Source organism: Salvelinus alpinus, chromosome 29, assembly GCF_045679555.1.
Source record: "Salvelinus alpinus chromosome 29, SLU_Salpinus.1, whole genome shotgun sequence".
Classification (NCBI taxonomy): Eukaryota; Metazoa; Chordata; class Actinopteri; order Salmoniformes; family Salmonidae; genus Salvelinus; species Salvelinus alpinus.
In genome coordinates, this window is record NC_092114.1 from 43,888,975 (window position 1) to 43,910,135 (window position 21,161).

At 45.0% G+C, this 21,161-nt stretch overlaps 1 protein-coding gene across 7 annotated transcripts in view; it reads right to left on the reverse strand.

Annotated features, from left to right (window-relative positions):
• The window catches only part of LOC139558802 (TGF-beta receptor type-2-like), a 58,714-nt gene that overhangs the window by 12,043 nt on the left and 25,510 nt on the right, over positions 1-21,161 (reverse strand). For 5 of the 7 annotated variants that reach the window (XM_071374237.1, XM_071374242.1, XM_071374239.1 and 2 more), the window contains 4 exons: positions 8,232-8,382; positions 7,375-7,565; positions 4,637-5,409; positions 3,889-4,030 (listed from right to left, as the gene is read on the reverse strand). In XM_071374237.1, the coding sequence (XP_071230338.1) occupies positions 3,889-4,030; positions 4,637-5,409; positions 7,375-7,565; positions 8,232-8,382 (1,257 nt within the window). Of the gene's footprint in view, positions 1-3,888; positions 4,031-4,636; positions 5,410-7,374; positions 7,566-8,231; positions 8,383-13,836; positions 13,951-20,435; positions 20,755-21,161 lie in introns of those variants that run through there. The other 2 variants (XM_071374243.1, XM_071374244.1) reach the window with 2 other exon arrangements.

The following is a 21,161-nucleotide window of genomic DNA, read 5'->3' on the forward strand; positions in this document are numbered from 1 at the left end:
ATAATTTCCTTTTCCCGTCTGCACGCTTTGAAGCACCTCTCACTCACATGGCTCTTGGGAACGCAACTGCTCACGTCCTAATCCAATTCAGAGGTGCATATTGAAGATGTCTACATTGACTTTTTGTCAGCCAACACGATGAGTAGGCCTAAGGAACAACAAAAGTACTAGCCTGTCAATCTACTATCCCCCATAGTACAAAAGTTGACACTCTATTCTGCGCGAGAAATAAATATTCCAAACATAGTCTGGGACAGTTGTGGGATGCGATAGATCCCAAATTAATACAACCACTAGCATAAAAAAACATTTTTAAGTAATGAGGCTGACGCAATAGATCAGAACATTTAGCTTAAAATGTTGATAAACTATCAGGCTATTTCTTCACATTATAAGCGCAGCAATGTGTACACGGCCGTAGGCTATACGCGCAAATGTTCCATTAGCAGGAAAACACCATTCTAAAAAGTGAGTGCAAATGCAATTATGCATGTAATGCTTTTATTATAAAGGTGCATATTTATGGTGAAAATTATTTAAAACTCACGCGCTGCATATGTATGCCAGTTAGGCTCTAAACCCGTTGTAAAGCAGATGAATGTGTTTAATTTTAAGAAGTTATCAAAACATATAGGCCTATGGGCTAGGCTACATGAGGTGTGCGACTCTGCTGTTGGATCTGACAATTCATCTTGATGGTTGTACAGTTGTCTCAAATAAAACTTTGAAGGACCTCGGCATTACTCTGGTCCCTGATCTCTCTTTTGACGAACATACCAAGAATATTTTAAGGACAGCTTTTCCATCTTCGTAACATTGCAAAAATCTGAACGTTTTTTTACAAAAATTATGCAGAAAGCTAATCCATGCTTTTGTCACTTCTAGATTAGACTACTATAATGCTCTACTCTTCAGGATAAAACACGAAATAAACTTCAGTTGGTGCTAAATACGGCTGCTAGAATCTTGACTAGAAACCCCAAAATGTGATTATATGAATCCAGTGCTAGCCTCTCTACCCTGGCTTCCTGTTGAGGCTTGGGCTGATTTCAAGGTAGCATTGCCTTTAAATTGTTTAACTTGGGTCAAACGTTTCAGGTAACCTTCCACAAGCTTCCCACAATAGGTTGGGGGAATTTTGGCCCATTCCTCCTGACAGAGCTGGTTCATCCTTGGGAGCAATTTCCAAATGCCTGAAGGTACCAAGTTAATTTGTACAATCAATAAAAGCACAAGTCTTTTCAGTTCTGCCCCAAAGAATTATATGGGATTGAGGTCAGACTTGTGGAGGTCTACAATTTATTTTCTGAGGTCTTGGCTGATTTATTTTGATTGTCCAATGAAAATCAAGCAAAGAGGCACTGAGTTTGAAGGTAGACCTTGAAATACATCCACAGGTACACCTCCAATTGACTCAAATTCTGTCAAGTAGCCTATCAGAAGCTTCTAAAGAATGACATAATTTTTTGGAATGTTCCAAGCTGTTTAAAGGCACAGTCAACTTAGTGTATGTAAACTTCTGACACACTGGAATTGTGATAGAGTGAATTCTAAGTGAAATAATCTGTCTGTAAACAATTGTTGGAAAAATTACTTGTGTCATGCACAAAGTAGATGTCCTAACCGACTTGCCAAAACTATAGTTTGTTAACACGACATTTGTGGAGTGGTTGAAAAATGAGTTTTAATGACTCCAACCTAAGTGTATGTAAACTTCCGACTTCAACTGTATCTCTCCGATTTGTTCCTGCCGTACATACCTACACGTATGCTACGATCACAAGACACAGGCCTCTTTATTTTCCCTAGAATTTCTAAGCAAACAGCTGGAGGCAGGGCTTTCTCCTATAGAGCTCAATTTTTATGGAATGGTCTGCCTGTCCATGTGAGAGACGCAGAAGTCTTTACTGAAGACTCATCTCTTCAGTATGTCCTAGTGTAGTCTGGCCCAGGGGTACGAAGGTGAACGGAAAGGCCCTGGAGTGACAAACCACCCTTGCGTTCTCTGCCTGGCCAGCTCCCCTCTCTCCACTGGGATTCTCTGCCTCTGACCCTATTACGGGGGCTGAGTCACTGACGTGATCTTCATGTCCGGTTTTGCACCCCCTCGGGCTCGTGCCGTGGGGGAGATCTTAGTGGGCTATACTCATCCTTGTCTCAGGGTAGTAAGTTGGTAGACTGTTGATATCCCTCGAGTGGTGTGGGAACTATGGCACTTTGGCAAAGTGGGCGGGGTTATATCCTGCCTGGTTGGCCCTGTCTGGGGGTATCGTTGGACGGGGCCCTAGTCCCCCGACCCCCCCCCCCTTGTCTCCGGCCTCCAGTATCTATGCTGCAATAGTCTATGTTCAGGGTAGCTAGGTTCAGTCTGTTATATCAAGTGTAATTCTCATGTCTTATCTGGTTTCCTGTGTGACCTTAAGTATGCTCCCTATAATTCTCTCTCTCCCTCTCTCCCTCCCTCCCAGAGGACCTGAGCCCTAGGATCATGGCTCCTGGCTGTCCCCCGGTCCACCTGGCCGTGCTGCTGCTCAAGTTTCAACTGTTCATAATGCGGCTACGGAACCCTGACCTGTTCACAGGATGTGCTACCTTGTCCCGGACCTGTTGTTTTCGACTCTCTCTCAACCACACCTGCTGTCTTGACCTCGGAATGCTCGGCTATGAAAAGCCAGCTGACATTTATTCCTGAGGTGCTGACCTGTTGCACCCTCTACAACCACTATGATTATTATTTAACCCTGCTGATAATCTATCAACGTTTGAACATCTTGAAGAACAATCTGGAATTAATGGCCATGTAGAGGACTGGCCACCCCTCAGAGCCTAGAGCTTTCTTCCTAGGTTCCTGCTTTTCTAGAAAGTTTTTCCTAGCCAACGGAAAAACTTCTACATCTGCATTGCTTGCTGTTTGGGGTTTTAGGCTGGGTTTCTGTATATGACTTCTGCCGATTTTGATTTGATAAAGTCGCAAAAAAAGGCATGCGCTGTTTCTTGCCTTAAGCTGGACATCATTCACAAGTGATAATATATCACTCACAAGTGAAAGGCTAATATTGTGACCCATCAGACTATTCTTGATTTATTGTCTTTACATATACTAAATGATATATGAGTGAAATTGATTTAGAATGGACCGTTATCATGCACTTCTCTATCATGCACCTACAGTATATTTAAATAGTGAATGCAGGACACTATTCCCATGGTTTATGTTCATGCAGGTAGGCTGAAAAGAGAAGCAATGTGCTTAATATTAGGAATGTCGAGAAATAAATATAGTAGGCCTAGCCTATTGAAAGTTGATGGGATCCTCCTCATTCTAATAGAGGCCATCACTCTGTTTTCTCACGCAATTGCATAGCCTATAGAAATGTTGCGCAAACATGAGCTCATGGGCTCTCATGAATAGTTTGATTCGATTTTCGAAAACACATTTGCATTGATGTCAGAGTGACTAGAGGGACAATAGAGCGCGGAGTACTGGGCAGTTAGCAAGTTTGGTAGGCTACCAATGACCATCGGCAGCATCAGAGCTTGGAGAAGCCTAATTACCTAGACTAAACGGTCATGTGGAATTTGATTGCCGTCCTGACTTGTGACTGCCGGTGTGGCGGTAATACGGTCACCGTAACAGCCCTAGTCATGACTAACTTCAGATAAACAAACCTGTGATTATTTAACAGTGAACACCTGTATTTTTCACAAACATTTTGTCAAGGTCCTGAAGGAATTTCAGGAATGTGTGACTACAATTGCGGGGACCTTTTACGGAGAAGTACACCTACTCTGTATCACTTACACAAGGTCACAAATGAAAATCAATTGGCTACAGTCTAAAGCAGCTCAGTCACGTGATTGGTCAGACGTCATGTGGCGTTACTTTACCTCCAATGGCGTTGCACCTGGAGGTGATCTCCCACAGTACCAGGGCCATGGAGTAAACGTCTGTCTGCTTGAACGACTCAATGTTTTCCAGGTTGATCCTGGACTCCAGCACCTCAGGGGCCATGTACCTGGCAGTGCCCACCTGTAGGGTAAGACCAACAAGGACAAGATGTTAGCCTACTCAGTGGATATTATCAAAACGGTTCTGTTCTATTCTATTATTTTCTATTTTTTCTATTAATGCTATTTACAGTAGAATACGCATGCTTGCTTCCAGAGGTAGTACTGTACAGTACCATGTACCACTACAATTCAACTGCAATTTTAACTGACAGCCTGGTCTGATACATGTCTTCCCTCTTTCTTCCCCCCACTGTATTATAAGACACTACGAAGAGGCAATGGGTGCATTAGACACCAAAGGGGCACCCTCTAAAGAAGCTCACGATGACTACGTTTCATAACAACGTCACAACGACCCTGTCCTACTGCTGTACAACAGTCTAATGGTTCTATTAGAACTCCATCAGCCCGGTTTGCCTGGTGACTGTAATAAAACAAAAAGGCCTAGCAGCACCTCCTCTATGGATATTACTAATCTGTTGTCCAGAAGAGGAGCCCGCATGGGTAAGCAAGCCAGTCTGAAATGGCACCCTATTCCCTATATAGTGCACTAATCATAGGCAATATGGTACCATTTTGGATGCACCGTGAGTGGAAAGGAGAGACAGGAGGGAAGAATCTGTACCTGCCCACTGTTGGCCAGCTCGTCCACAGACAGCGAGTTGTCCAGACGCAAACCCAGTCCGAAGTCACACAGGACACAGGTGAGGTCCCCCTTCACCAGGATGTTGGAGCTCTTGATGTCCCGGTGGACGATGGGCACCTTGTAGCGTCCGCACAACGTGTGGTCACTATGTAGGTGGGCCACGCCCCTTGCCAGCGACCCGCCCAGCACCCACAGGTCGTCCCAGCTGATGACGTGGCGCGTCAGGTACTCCTGGAGGTTGCCCCGGGGGTGGTAGGCCGTGATCAGCCAATACTGTTTCTCCACCTTGTGGTCCTCTGCGGTCAGGAAGTGCAGGACATTCTCGTGGCGCAGGTCGGCATCCGAGAAGATGTCCTTCTCGTTCTTCCACGAGGCATATTCCTCGTCTGCGAAAATTTTGACGGCAACGGTCTCGAAGTGCTCGCCGGCCCCCGTGGCGCCCTGCTTCAGCTTGGCCTTGTAGACCTCGGCGAAGCGGCCCTTGCCCACCTGGGCGTCCAGCTCGATGGGGAGGAGCTCCGTGTTGTGGTTGAGGTTGTTGGCGTGCGTGGAGCTGCTGTCCGAGCCATCGTCGTCCATCATGATGGCGTGGGCATCACTGAAGTCGAGCGGCGTCTTCTTGCGCTTGGCACCGGCGCGGCGCTGGTGGTAGATGCGGTACCAATAGAAGGATGTGATGACCAGCACGGCCAGAACCAGCAGAGGAACCAGGCTGACCAGGATCACCGACACCACCTGGGAGTCCAGGGAGTCTAGGGTGGAGAAGAAAGACGAGAGAAAAAGAGACAACAAGGTAGATGTTATCGATTAGTTATGCAATACATTGCCTATTCAGTTGAAATATTGTAGAATATACCTATTCTGTAACATACAGTAGGCCCACCCCCTAGTTAGGTATATTCTACAATACTTTTAAAATGATCCACCTCTGCAATACTAGAACTCTTCAGCCATCATACTCTGCTCTAAAACTTGAGCATATTTTCACAATGACCTTTTCACTCACTATGAGTAGCTGGACTGGCCACGAAGGTGAAGATCAAAGAATAGTCTGTTTGTTGATTGAACTTATTAAGAGCCCACTGCATAAAAAACTATGACCACAAAGGACTATGTGGGATACATGACGTGTGCAGTAGCCTATACTTTGACGTTTTGACATTTCAGTTGCACTTGAACGTCATACTGTACATTACACTCCAGCTCCTTCAGCGCTCGGAAATCAACAGGAAGTAGCCAAGTAGCTATGTCGTCTCAGAGCATCTTGCTACGCGCCACGCAGCCTGCTCCTTTCCGGCAAAGCAGAGGAACCTAACACTTCCATGAAGAATGTCAGTAAGCATCTGGAAGCTACGAAGCTGAAGTTAGCTTGCTGGTCTGTTAAACACACAAATAGGCTGTAACCATGCCCAAGTCAACCACATATTGTGTTCCCTTTATAGACCTAGTCTATGTCTGATTCTTATACTTTTACGGAGTGATGTCGGTGTCTGCTAGACAGAGTAATCTGGTGAACGTTTATGTATATGCTATGTTTATGATCCTATTTCTGGGGATGGCAGAAGTCTCGTAGAAAACGGTAATAAAATGCAACGTGTCACGCGAAATTCCAGACCCCAGATCAGTTAGGATTTAAAGGGTCGTAAATGAGTCATTAACACGTTGTCTGAACAGGCAGACTGTGACAAGTGCTGCTGGGGTTCTATAAATACAGACAGAGATATTAGGAACATGTTTGGCAGTGGAGGATTGTGTGTGTGCGTGTGTGTATGTGTGTGCGTGCATTTGTGTGTGTGTGTTTGTGTGTCTATGAATGTTTCTGTGCATACAGAGCAGCAAGTACCCGTCAAGCCCTCACTCACTCGCTCCTTTTTTTCAGACAGGAAACCACATGTCTGAAATCTTCCACCGTGGCCTCAGCGGAGTTTGTTTTCTTTTTCTCAGAGCGAGAGAGAGGCGATCCGTCACAACAAACCTGTCCCTGTGCCTCTGCCATCTCTCGGCAGATAAGGCCGACAAAGGAAAGCTTCCTAGTTACTAACCCCGCTTAGGGCCAGGTTTGAGAATATCGATTGTATTAATACATGCACACGCTGTTTTTCACCATTCATTTCTGTTACATGTTGTCATATCAGCGTTGTCATATGTTATGCTGTGAACATGAGGTTAGACAGTGTGCAGCAGAGCTATCCATCTTCCACGGTGAGGGGAAATGTTTTTCCATGACATCGATGTTCCCGATGTGCAGATGCTTTTAACTTTGGGCTCCGGAAAGCAAAGTCTTGAAAATGTATCTCTGTGTTATTACTGCTTGGATGCTGTAGTCAAAATACATTTGATTCCAAAATTATAACGAAAGCCTACAGCCAAAAGGCCTCGGCGATGCGGAACCTGTTTACAATCTTGTATTTGGTGGGTGTACAACAGTACACACATGTTAGCATTCATGTGACACCTTACATGACAACCTAATAAGGAAGTGCATAAGCGTTTATTACAACATATGGTTGAAGAACATGTGTGAGTTACGTCAAAAGTGTTAGTAAACTACATAACAAAATCTTAGCCATGACATAACAGGTGACATAGCATCACATAGGGACTCACAGAAGGTGAAGAAGACACGGTCGTTGCACTCGTTTAACCAATCATAATGCCAACAAAAGGCTATCTTGAGCATGACATAACAGGTGACATAACCCTATATAGGGACTCACAGGGGGTGAAGAAAAGGTGGTCGTTGCACTCGTCCTCGGAGCAGGAGCAGATGAAGAACTGGGAGCCCATGCCATTCCTCTCCCTCATCTCACACTTGCTGTTGTTATAGTCCTCCAGCACCAGACCATGCAGCTTATGGGCTGGGTTGTGGCATATCGTGTCTATGGTGACATTGTCGTCTTTCTTCCTCCTGGAAACAAGACAACAGGAGCCATTAGTTCCACTCCAATTCATATTTATTAAACATAGAGAACATTTAAGCTAGTGATAAATACAGTAATAAAAACTTTAAAAAATGTACAAAACACAGTCTAAGCATTAGGGTAATGCTTTGAAACAGGGGTCAGGTTAGGTTTTACAGAATGTATCACCCAGTTACAAAATACCACCGTGCACGTGCAGTGAATAATCCTGAAGGTGCAGTGAATAATCCTGAAGGTGCACAAATGGACATACAAGTGGGCTCCTTGGGTCTCCTGCTGGGTGGTGTGGAGCGTATGTAGTGAAACCCTTTTTAAGAGGTGTTGCTGTGAACATGGCATTAGGAGTTCAACTGACTTCAGCTCCGAATGCTATGAATGTAATGAGATAATGTGGCATTGCCTTCAGCTTCGAACAGGAGGCCAAATCTAGTTCTCCACTTTTTCTACATTCACAAGGCAAATTTCACAACGATATTTGGTGGGGTTAACTAAACCTTGTTCACAGCAAATTTAGTTTTTAAATGACAAAGAAAGATGATTCATTTCTGCTCTGTCACACACGTACCCACTACCCAGCATGCTCTCCTAAGGTCAAGTTTAAAGGTCATTCCAACTCCCAATGAGAGATGATGAGGGGTGCTGTAGTCACTCACCAAATGCTGACACACACGTCCTCTGGATGGGGGCAGATGGATGTGATGCTACAGTCGGTCATACAGCTCCCTGTGCCCGTACAGCTGGTAGACTCAACGTCACAGAACTTACACAGACGCTTCAGCTTCAGCATAGTCATTGATGAGGCCACTGAGGTGGAGACACAAAGAGATAGGGGGAAAGACATTAGATTGATCGTTTATAAAGGGATACTGTTTCGTAAAGCAGTCAATAGTTTGTCCATTTAGGTTACTCATGTGTCGTGAAATATGTTCACTCTTCACTCTAGCCAAGATAAGACATTTGACCGGGATTAAATTTGATCGCGCTCGAATACAGCTTTTAAAGGCAATGTTACCGTGTTAGCGGAGATCACATTCGAGGTAAACGCTGCAGATGTTGGCTCAAATGGAAATCCCCTTTAAATGTTTTGGCTTGAACCCCAGTCATTATTTGCTTTCTTAAATGGGCCTAAACTGTATTGACCCAGAGAAGATGATAACTTTGCTCAATTTAGGAAACTGACATTTCCCTCCAACTACACAGACAAACAAAAGGCTACAAACATTACAAAGGCAAACTTTCTCATCTAATATATTACATATTAATCTGAACCTTTCCTACACTGGAAGAGTATGGCGTGTGGTATATCAGTGAGTACAGTGAAACATTAACCTCACATCTCAGTCCAGACTACGTGAAGGAATGTATCATTACTGTGAGACTTGACAATTTCACTTTGAAAAGAATATGTGAAATAGACCAAAAGGAATGTTCCCTTCGGTACTACGTCTCTAAGTATAATTATTCCAAAAGACAGTTTTCAAAAGCAAGTGATAAAAAGCATTTGTGTTCATGTGTTCTTCTCCAATTCATTCATTACAGTGTAACATGTACATTCATTTTTCAACCATATGTAAACTATTTCCCTCGAGCACAAATTCTACTGGGTGAACAATCAGCACATTCTGCAGTGCCATCTATCTACTATGGTCGTGTTCAGACTTGACTTCACACTCAGACTCAGTGGTGTGATGAGTGCCTGTGTGTGTTTGATAGTCATCTCTACTGAGACAACCACTAGACAGACAAAAAAACAAGCAAAGGGAACATTGAACATCAGTATATCTTTCAGTCGAGTAGTCTCTAATTTGCACATTTGATTAGTTGCTGTCTTGCCAATTCACTTTGGGAATATCAAAAAGCAGGAGATAATGTCGGAGTGTGTGTTTGTGAGTGAGAGAGAGAGAGAGACAGCGAAATAGATAAATAATAGAGTGTATAAATGTGTGTGTGCGCATTTGTGTGTTTAAAGTCTAGTCTAGGATGGCGCTCCTAGTGGCAGATTACTTTAATGCAGGCAAACTTAAATCAGTTTTACCAAATGTTTACCAGCATGTCACATGTGCAACCAGAGAAAAACTAATCCTAGACCACCTTTACTCCACACACAGAGATGCATACAAAGCTCTCCCCTGACCTCCATTTGGCAAATCTGACCATAATTCTATCTTCCTGATTCCTGTTTACAAGCAAAAACTAAAGCAGGAAGTACCAGTGACTCGCTCAATACGGAAGTGGTCAGATAACGCGGATGCTACACTACAGGACTGTTTTGCTAGCACAGACTGGAATATGTTCAGGGATTCATCCAATGGCATTGAGGAGTACACCTCTTCAGTCATCGGCTTCATCAATAAGTGCATCGACGACGTCGTCCCCACAGTGACTGTACGTACATATCCCAACCAGAAGCCATGGATTATAGGCAACATCCGCATCGAGTTAAAGGCTAGAGTTGCCGCTTTCAAGGAGTGGGACACTAATCCGGACGTTTATAAGAAATCCCACTATGCCCTCAGACGAACCATCAAACAAACAAAGCGTCAATACAGGATTAAGATTGAATCCTACTACACCGGCTCTTACGCTCGTGGGAAGTGGCAGGGCTTGAAAAGTATTACGGACTACAAAGGGAAACCCAGACGTGAGCTGCCCAGTGACGCGAGCCTACCAGACGAGCTAAATGCCTTTTATGCATACTTCGAGGCAAGCAACACTGAAGCATGCACGAGAGCACCAGCTGTTCTGGATGACTGTGTGATAACGCTCTCGGTAGCTGATGTGAACAAAACCTTAAACAGGTCAACATTCACAAAGCCGCTGGGCCAGACGGATTACCAGAACATGTACTCAAAGCATGCACGGAACAACTGGCAAGTGTCTTCACTGACATTTTCAACCTCTCCCTGACCGAGTCTGTAATACCTACATGTTTCAAGCAGACCACCATAGTCCCTGTGCCCAAGGAAGCGAATGTAACCCGCCTAAATGACTACCGCCCCGTGGCACTCACGTCGGTAGCCATGAAGTCGGTAGCCGCCGCCAGGTGGTAAGAGTAGGCAACAACTCGTCCGCCACGCTGATCCTTAACACTGGGGCCCCTCAGGGGTGTGTACTTAGTCCCCTCCTGTATTCCCTGTTCACACACGACTGCGTGGCCAAACAGGACTCCAACACCATCATTAAGTTTGCTGACGACACAACAGTGGTAGGCCTGATCACCAACAACGATGAGACGGCCTATAGGGAGGAGGTCAGAGAACTGGCAGTGTGGTGCCATGACAACAACCTCTCCCTCAATGTGAGCAAGACAAAGGAGCTGATCGTGGACGACAGGAAAAGGCGGCCCGAACAGGCCCCCATTAACATCAACGGGGCTGTAGTGGAGCGGGTTGACAGTTTCAAGTTCCTTGGTGACGAACTATCATGGTCCAAACATACCAAGACAGTCGTGAAGAGGCGCGACAAAATCTTTTCCCCTCAGGAGACTGAAAATATTTGGCATGGGTCTCCAGATCCTCAAAAGCTTCTACAGCTGCACCATCGAGAGCATCCTGACCGGTTGCATCACCTTCTGGTATGGCAACTGCTCGGCATCTGACCGTAAGACGCTACAGAGGGTAGTGCGAACGGCCCAGTACATCACTGGGGCCAAGCTTTCTGCCATCCAGGACCTATATAATAGGTGGTGTCAGAGGAAAGCCCGTAAAATTGTTAGAGACTCCAGTCACCCAAGTCATAGACCCCCCCCCCCCCTCCCTTTTGTAAACTGCTGCTACTCACTGTTTGTTATCTATGCATAGTTACTTCGCCCCCACCAACATGTACAGATTACCTCAACTAGCCTGTACCCCTGCACACTGACTCTGTACCCGGTGCCCCCTGTATATAGCCTCATTATTGTTATTCTTATTGTGTTCGTTTTAATTATTACTTTTTATTTTAGTCTACTTGGTAAATATTTTCTCAACTCTTCTTGAACTGCACTGTTGGTTAAGGGCTTGTAAGAGAAGCATTTCACGGTAAAGTCTACACTTGTTGTATTCGGCGCATGTGACAAATAAAGTTTGATTTGATTTGCGTGTGTGTGCGCTCATGTTTTACATCCAAATAAATTATATTGGTTATCTACCTGTCCTTGCACTGTGTGGGCTGCTCCTGATAACCATTAGACTGCATGCTACTGTTTGGCTGATGTAAGAGAATACAAATCTCAGACACATGGCAACATCTGGAATTGAACTCTTCCAATCGCAATGAGTATGAGGAAATTCTGTTTTCACCGCAATCACCATAGTGAAGTATGTGGGAACAGGGATCTTTTGGCTGAGAGATGGGGAGAGGACATCTCTATCTCTATCTTTAGGGCTCCCGGGTGGCGCAGCGGTCTAAGGCACTGCATCTCAGGTGTCATTACAGACCCTGGTTCAATTTTTTTGATTCCAAGATGGCGTAGCAGTCAGACGTGTCTTTGTCTTGTCTTGTCCCGTGTAAATAGTCTTCGTATTTTTCGTATACATTTCGTATATATTTTAATTTCACTTTCCGTCTAGGAACTGAATATACATTCCTACATTCCGCCTCACCCAATGTGGTACGGACCTGCTATTTTTTTTATACTTTAGAACCGTAACCCCAATCAGAAGCTAGCCAGATAACTAGCTACTAGCTAGTAGTCAGTTAGCCACTGCTGCGGTCTTCGCCCTTAACTCGGACACAGCCAGCTTCAATACCGGGCCAATACCTGCCAGTCTGCAAGCGCGATATCAACCCAGAGCATATAGGACTGCTTTTTCTCTACCACATCACCGGATTCCTGACGCAAGCTCTGGACAATTACACCGTATCATCACAGCTAGCTAGCTGCAACCGAGTGGCTACTACTGGCTAACACCTCTGTCCCGAAGCAAGCACCAGTTAGCCTTGAGCTAGCCTCGAGCTAGGCCCATCTGCCGGCTAACCGAAGAGGTCTACCAGCGAATTCTTGGGCTACAATACCTCTTTTGCCAATTGGACTGGACCTTTTTTTTGCCGACACAGAGCCCTGCCAATCCATCACAACTGGTCTAAATCAGCTACAAGCTAATTTAGCCATTTTTTTGCCGCTGCTAGTAGCTTTTACCTTCTGCACAGACACCAGCCCTGTTATTAGCCTGGATATTACTCACCAATTTACCAGCATCGGACTGTCTCTCGACAACAACGCCGGATTCCTGCCGTAATCCCTGAGCCACTACTTCTGATCCTCACAGCTAGCTTGCAGCTAGCGCAGCTAGCGCCACTGCCACGAAGCTAGCACCAGTTAGCAAACACAATTCTACGATTCACAACCTCTCTTTCGCCATCCGGCTTGGATTCTCTGTCGACACGACCACGTCTGAGCAGACCCCCTCCGTCTGAGCAGACCACCCCCCGGGCTACTAACTTTAAACGCCGCGTGCTAGCTTAGTGGAGGCCTCCCTGCTCCATCTACGGCTGCCCCCTGGACACTATGATCACTTGGCTACATAGCTGATGCATGCTTGACTGTCCACGGTACTCCATTCTGTTTATTTGTGTTTTATCTGTCGGCTCTGTGCTTTAACTCAGGATCTGTGTGTAGTTAATCCGACCCTCTCTGCCTAGTCGTCGCCATTTTTACCTGTTGTTGCTGTGTTAGACTAGCACCCTGTTATTGCTGCTGTTATCTTACCTGTTGTTTTAGCTAGCTCTCCCAATCAAGACCTGCAATCACTTTATGCCTTATTGTATGTCTCTCTCAAATATCAATATGCCTTGCATACTGTTGTTCAGGCTAGTTATCATTATCATTGTTTTGGTTTGCAATGGACCCTGTAGTTCCACTCTCCGTACCTCTGATACCTCCTTTGTCCCACCCCCCACACATGCGGTGACCTCACCCATTGAGACCAGCATGTCCAGAGATACAACCTCTCTTATCATCACCCAGTGCCTGGGCTTGCCTCCACTGTACCCGCGCCCCACCATACCCTTGTCTGCACATTATGCCCAGAATCTATTCTACCACGCCCATAAATCTGCTCCTTTTATTCTTTGTCCCCAACGCTCTAGGCGACCAGTTTTGATAGCCTTTAGCCGCACCCTCATCCTACTACTCCTCTGTTCCTCGGGTGATGTGGAGGTAAACCCAGGCCCTGCATGTCCCCAGTCACCCTCATTTGTTGACTTCTGTGATCGAAAAAGCCTTGGCCTCATGCATGTCAACATCAGAAGCCTCCTCCCTAAGTTTGCCTTACTCACCGCTTTAGCACACTCTGCCAATCCTGATGTCCTTGCCGTGTCCGAATCCTGGCTTAGGAAGGCCACCAAAAATTCTGAGATTTCCATACCCAACTATAACACTTTCCGCCAAGATAGAACTGCCAAAGGGGGAGGAGTTGCAATCTACTGCAGAGATAGCCTGCAAAGTTCTGTCATACTTTCCAGGTCTATGCCCAAACAGTTCGAACTTCTAATTTTAAAAATTAATCTCTCCAGAAATAAGTCTCTCACTGTTGCCGCCTGCTACCGACCCCCCTCAGCTCCCAGCTGTGCCCTGGACACCATCTGTGAATTGATCGCTCCCCATCTAGCCTCAGAGTTTGTTCTGTTAGGTGACCTAAACTGGGATATGCTTAACACCCCGGCAGTCCTACAATCCAAGCTTGATGCCCTCAATCTCACACAAATCATCAAGGAACCCACCAGGTACAACCCTAAATCCGTAAACATGGGCACCCTAATAGACATTATTCTGACCAACCTGCCCTCCAAATACACCTCTGCTGTCTTCAATCAAGATCTCAGCGATCACTGCCTCATTGCCTGTATCCGCCACGGGTCCGCGGTCAAACGACCACCCCTCATCACTGTCAAACGCTCCCTAAAACACTTCTGCGAGCAGGCCTTTCTAATCGACCTGGCCCGGGTACCCTGGAAGGATATTGACCTCATCCCGTCAGTTGAGGATGCCTGGTCATTCTTTAAATGTTACTTCCTCACCATATTAGACAAGCATGCTCCGTTCAAAAAATGCAGAACCAAGAACAGATATAGCCCTTGGTTCACTCCAGACCTGACTGCCCTCGACCAGCACAAAAACATCCTGTGGCGAACTGCAATAGCATCGAAGAGCCCCCGCGATATGCAACTGTTCAGGGAAGTCAGGAACCAATACAAGCAGTCAGTCAGGAAAGCAAAGGCCAGCTTTTTCAAGCAGAAATTCGCATCCTGTAGCTCTAACTCCAAAAAGTTCTGGGATACTGTAAAGTCCATGGAGAACAAGAGCACCTCCTCCCAGCTGCCCACTGCACTGAGGCTAGGTAACACGGTCACCACCGATAAATCCGTGATAATCGAAGACTTCAACAAGCATTTCTCAATGGCTGGCCATGCCTTCCTCCTGGCGACTCCAACCTTGGCCAACAGCCCCGCCCCCCCCGCTGCTACTCGCCCAAGCCTCCCCAGCTTCTCCTTTACCCAAATCCAGATAGCAGATGTTCTGAAAGAGCTGGAAAACCTGGACCCATACAAATCAGCTGGGCTTGACAATCTAGACCCCCTATTTCTGAAACTGTCCGCCGCCATTGTCGCACCCCCTATTACCAGCCTGTTCAACCTCTCCTTCGTATCATCTGAGATCCCCAAGGATTGGAAAGCTGCCGCGGTCATCCCCCTCTTCAAAGGGGGAGACACCCTGGACCCAAACTGTTACAGACCTATATCCATCCTGCCCTGCCTATCTAAGGTCTTCGAAAGCCAAGTCAACAAACAGATCACTGACCATCTCGAATCCCACCGTACCTTCTCCGCTGTGCAATCCGGTTTCCGAGCCGGTCACGGGTGCACCTCAGCCACGCTCAAGGTACTAAACGATATCATAACCGCCATCGATAAAAGACATTACTGTGCAGCCGTCTTCATCGACCTGGCCAAGGCTTTCGACTCTGTCAATCACCATATTCTTATCGGCAGACTCAGTAGCCTCGGTTTTTCTAATGACTGCCTTGCCTGGTTCACCAACTACTTTGCAGACAGAGTTCAGTGTGTCAAATCGGAGGGCATGTTGTCCGGTCCTCTGGCAGTCTCTATGGGGGTACCACAGGGTTCAATTCTCGGGCCGACTCTTTTCTCTGTATACATCAATGATGTTGCTCTTGCTGCGGGCGATTCCCTGATCCACCTCTACGCAGACGACACCATTCTATATACTTCCGGCCCTTCCTTGGACACTGTGCTATCTAACCTCCAAACGAGCTTCAATGCCATACAACACTCCTTCCGTGGCCTCCAACTGCTCTTAAACGCTAGTAAAACCAAATGCATGCTTTTCAACCGTTCGCTGCCTGCACCCGCACGCCCGACTAGCATCACCACCCTGGACGGTTCCGACCTAGAATATGTGGACATCTATAAGTACCTAGGTGTCTGGCTAGACTGCAAACTCTCCTTCCAGACTCATATCAAACATCTCCAATCCAAAATCAAATCAAGAATCGGCTTTCTATTCCGCAACAAAGCCTCCTTCACTCACGCCGCCAAACTTACCCTAGTAAAACTGACTATCCTACCGATCCTCGACTTCGGCGATGTCATCTACAAAATAGCTTCCAACACTCTACTCAGCAAACTGGATGCAGTTTATCACAGTGCCATTCGTTTTGTTACTAAAGCACCTTATACGACCCACCACTGCGACCTGTATGCCCTAGTCGGCTGGCCCTCGCTACATGTTCGTCGTCAGACCCACTGGCTCCAGGTCATCTACAAGGCTATGCTAGGTAAAGTGCCGCCTTATCTCAGTTCACTGGTCACGATGGCTACACCCACCCGCAGCACGCGCTCCAGCAGGTGTATCTCACTGATCATCCCTAAAGCTAAAACCTCATTTGGACGCCTTTCCTTCCAGTTCTCTGCTGCCTGCGACTGGAACGAATTGCAAAAATCTCTGAAGTTGGAGACTTTTATCTCCCTCGACAACTTTAAAAATCTGCTATCCGAGCAGCTAACAGATCGCTGCAGCTGTACATAGTCCATCTGTAAACTACCCACCCAATTTACCTACCTCACCCCCCATACTGCTTTTATTTATTTACTTTTCTGCTCTTTTGCACACCAGTATCTCTTCTTGCACATGATCATCTGATGATTTATCACTCCAGTGTTAATCTGCTAAATTGTAATTATTCGATTTATTGCCTACCTCATGCCTTTTGCACACATTGTATATAGATTCTCTTTTTTTTCTACCATGTTATTGACTTGTTTATTGTTTACTCCATGTGTAACTCTGTGTTGTCTGTTCACACTGCTATGCTTTATCTTGGCCAGGTCGCAGTTGCAAATGAGAACTTGTTCTCAACTAGCCTACCTGGTTAAATAAAGGTGAAATAAAAAAAATAAAAAAATAAAAATTCCCGGCCGTGATCGGGAGTCCCGTAGGACGGTGCAAAATTGGTCCGGTTTGGCTGGGGTAGGCTGTCATTGTAAATAAGAATTTGTTCTTAACTGACTTGTCTAGTTAAATTAAACAAATTAAAAAATCTCTCTTGACTTTATCTATGTGTGCAAGCATTATTCAGTGTTATCATATGAAGACTTGGTCCAACTTTACACACTGTCTGCGTGTGAAATGGCATCCTATTCACTATGGAGTGCACTATAAAGGGTATACAGGGTGCCATTTTGCCATTTTGGACACACATGTCTGTTTCGTGAATAGCCATACTGTATCGTTGGTGAGAGGAACATAGTCCCCTTCCAGCAAAAATGTGTAATTTACTATTGCTGGGTTATGTTTGTCCACCTGTTACAAAAGCGAATCATAATTCAGAGAGTTATGCTTTGGAGGGCGCCAGTGAACGGTTGATTACCTTACATAAATGTTTTTCTGTAGTTACTTAATTGTCGCAATAACATGTGGACAGCATGTTTTGAACATAAAATCAACTATAGCCCCAAAACAGTCCACTTTGGTAAGGTAGGAAGGATCCAACAATCTTCAGGACTTTCTCACTGAGGGGTTGGAAAGTGAGAGCAAGAGAGAAAGAAAATGCAAGAGCGAGAGAAAGAGAGAGATTTTGCACCTAACTGCCAGATCACTCCCTTTTTTCCCCATTTGCTCTCCTTCCAGACCTTTATGGAGTGTCTTTAGCATGAATAAAAACAGAAATGGACCAAAATCAGACGCTCCTAATTGTTAAAACAGAAATGAGGTGAAATGAAGTGAAAAGAGATGGAGGGAGAGATCTTACACACTGAATGACATCACTACCACATAACCACACGTTTCAGTATGATAGACTGCACAAACAGGAAGAGAAAGTTCAACCTTTTACTTGCATCAGCAGCGTCCTCGTGACACAACCAATAGTGAAAGTGGATTATTGACCGTCAACTAGGCCTGTCTGCATGTGCAGCTCGAGGATTTCCTCTTGAAGAATTTCAGTCGCCGAGAGCTAAGTTCAGCCAAGCGAAATGGGTGAGGATTGGGTCTGTGTCCAAAATGACAGCCTATTCCCTATGTAAAGCACTAATTTTGATCAGGCAATGGTCAAAAGTAGTTTACTATATAGAGAATAGGGCACCATTTGGGACGCAGCCTGGGTCTCCGCTGTATTTGACCGGCTGGCAGGGGGCGAACCTGATAGAGCCACTTTGTCAGGTCACGTGACCAACCATGTCAAAATAATCAACCTTCTCTCTCTAAAGTCGGTAGAGGAGAGAGAGCAAATACGGTTCTCTGCCCTCCAACTTCCTCACAGTGCAGTAGTATACTGTATTACTCTATGCCAGAGAATATCAAGGCTACTGACTTAGGAGAGAATGTTGTACTCCTGTACCAGGACAAAACGCCTACTGTAGCTGGTCCCAATCTGCAGGGTGGAGTAGAGCTGCGGCTTAAAGCAACAGAAATACAACCTGCAAGTCTGAAAACCAGAGTAACTGGAGCAGATCATTCCACCTGCAAGTCTGAAAACCAGGGTAACCGGAGCAGATCATTCCACCTGCAAGTCTGAAAACCAGAGTAACTGGAGCAGATCATTCAACCTGCAAGTCTGAAAACCAGGGTAACTGGAGCAGATCATTCCACCTGCAAGTCTGAAAACCAGGGTAACTGGAGCAGATCATTCCACCTGCACGTCTGAAAACCAGGGTAACTGGAGCAGATCATTCAACCTACAAGCCTGAAAACCAGAGTAACTGGAGCAGATCATTCAACCTGCAAGTCTGAAAACCAGAGTAACTGGAGCAGATCATTCCACCTGCAAGTCTGAAAACCAGGGTAACTGGAGCAGATCATTCTACCTACAAGTCTGAAAACCAGGGTAACTGGAGCAGATCATTCCACCTGCACGTCTGAAAACCAGGGTAACTGGAGCAGATCATTCAACCTACAAGCCTGAAAACCAGAGTAACTGGAGCAGATCATTCAACCTACAAGTCTGAAAACCAGAGTAACTGGAGCAGATCATTCCACCTGCAAGTCTGAAAACCAGGGTAACTGAAGCAGATCATTCCACCTGCAAGTCTGAAAACCAGGGAAACTGGAGCAGATCATTCCACCTGCAAGTCTGAAATCCAGGGTAACTGGAGCAGATCATTCAACCTACAAGTCTGAAAACCAGGGTAACTGGAGCAGATCTAGAGAAGCCACATCCACTGCAGCTGGCAGCATTCATAAGGCAGTACAGACAGTGAAGTAAACACGGTGTCAGGATATTGCAGAGGGATACTAGGCTACATTCTGTTATTGCTATTTCTAGGGTGTAGTGTACATGTCTGACTTGCTAAATCTTAAGCAAACAAATAAAGGCATTACATTTAAATTCTGCAGAGGAGTACAATTTTGAATTTGGCCTGAAGTGGTTTGTAGTGTGTTATAGATTTATAACAGAACGGCTAAGAATGAACTTGGGCTGAGAGCTGGTAGTAGAGAGAGAGGTGGTAGAGTTAGGAGTAATTATATCATTAGAAAAAATCCTCTCAAAGTGTATGTTATTTAAGCACAAGGAGGAGGGCTATGGTGTGGATGAATGCTGGTAATTGTCACCCAGGGCAAAATATAATTGCAGATGTGGGGGAGAGAGGATTATTAGAAGTCAAAGCTGTTTGGTACCATTGGGACATGTTTGGAGTTGGAGACAGAGGCAAATAGATGACAATTTCTGATATGTCTACCTTGCAAATGATAGACCAAATATAATTCCAACATCCAGTGTCAACAACGCACATCAGCATGAAAAGTCCCATTGGTAGGACGAACATGCATGTTTTCTACTGCAACAGGTGGTGTAGCTAAACCTCCTTCCACTGTGTTAAGCAACCACTTCAATACACAACATATACTCTACCTACCGGTACTTCCTCTTTACAAAAACATCATGCTACACACTCAAATGCTTTTCTGATGTGATTTCCTCTTGGAAAATACTAGTGCTCACTTGAATTATGGAACATATACATTATGTTCATAAATTCCAACCCCGCTTTAGTAAGAAATAAGGATTTGGGTATAAATGTACCGCCGTTCCTGAATTCCTGATATTGAACAACACTGACTGCGTAGTTTGTATACATTAAATACTACTATGCATACAAATTGCAGTAACACCATCCAATATCTTTGCGCGTTTTAGCTCAAATGAGCTGAACATTTTGCCTTCCACCAAAATGTATAGTTTTATGTATGGATTATGTTTGACCACCTGCTACAAAAAACTGAATGACAATTTTGAAGAAACGTGTGTCAACGTTCGTTACAACAACCTCATTAATGTTTCAATAATTACTTGATTACCTCGATAACACTAACCAACCACCAACATTCATAGGTTACTTTAAATAAACGTATAACTCACTTTTCTGTTCTAGAAGAATACTACCAAACATTATCGTTCCCCACCAGAAAGGGGAAAAACGAAGTAGCTCCATTTAGAAACGGACTATAAACTCCTCTTCTTTTCATTTACTAAAGCCTTGATAATAGTAAATATCCAGACTTTAATTCGAGACGTTCTTCGGGTTTTCTTCGGTCTGCCTGTTGCTCTCATGCGTCTCTCAAACAGCCTCCGGTTAGAAAAGTAAATAGTTCAGGCAGAACTTGCCGTATATGAGTCAGACGGTATGTATGCACTTTTCATGAAACAGGAAATCTTCAGAAAGGGCAGGACTGTTTTTTTCTTCTTCTCTAGACTACTTCTGAACTTCTGGGCTTGTGGCTCACTGGTCTTGAAACATGTTATTATGGCCACAAAACTTATAGCAAGGCAAAACTTGAAATGACACGCTCCAAAATAGATGGCAATGACTTCAAAAGAAGTGAGGATAAGTATACATCCAAACAAAATGTATGAACTTAACACCTCTCTACTTACAATTCTGCAACATTCTTGAAGTTTTTACACACTTCACTGTGCCATTTACCATAACACACAAATGATTGATCAGCCAAAATACAGCTGTGTCTGATGTCAGAACATGTATGACAACATTACATAACTTCTTTACTTGCTATACTAACACTTTTTCACATGGACCCCTGATACATTGTCCCCCTCCTGCATATCTCTGAGGAAAGCTATTAT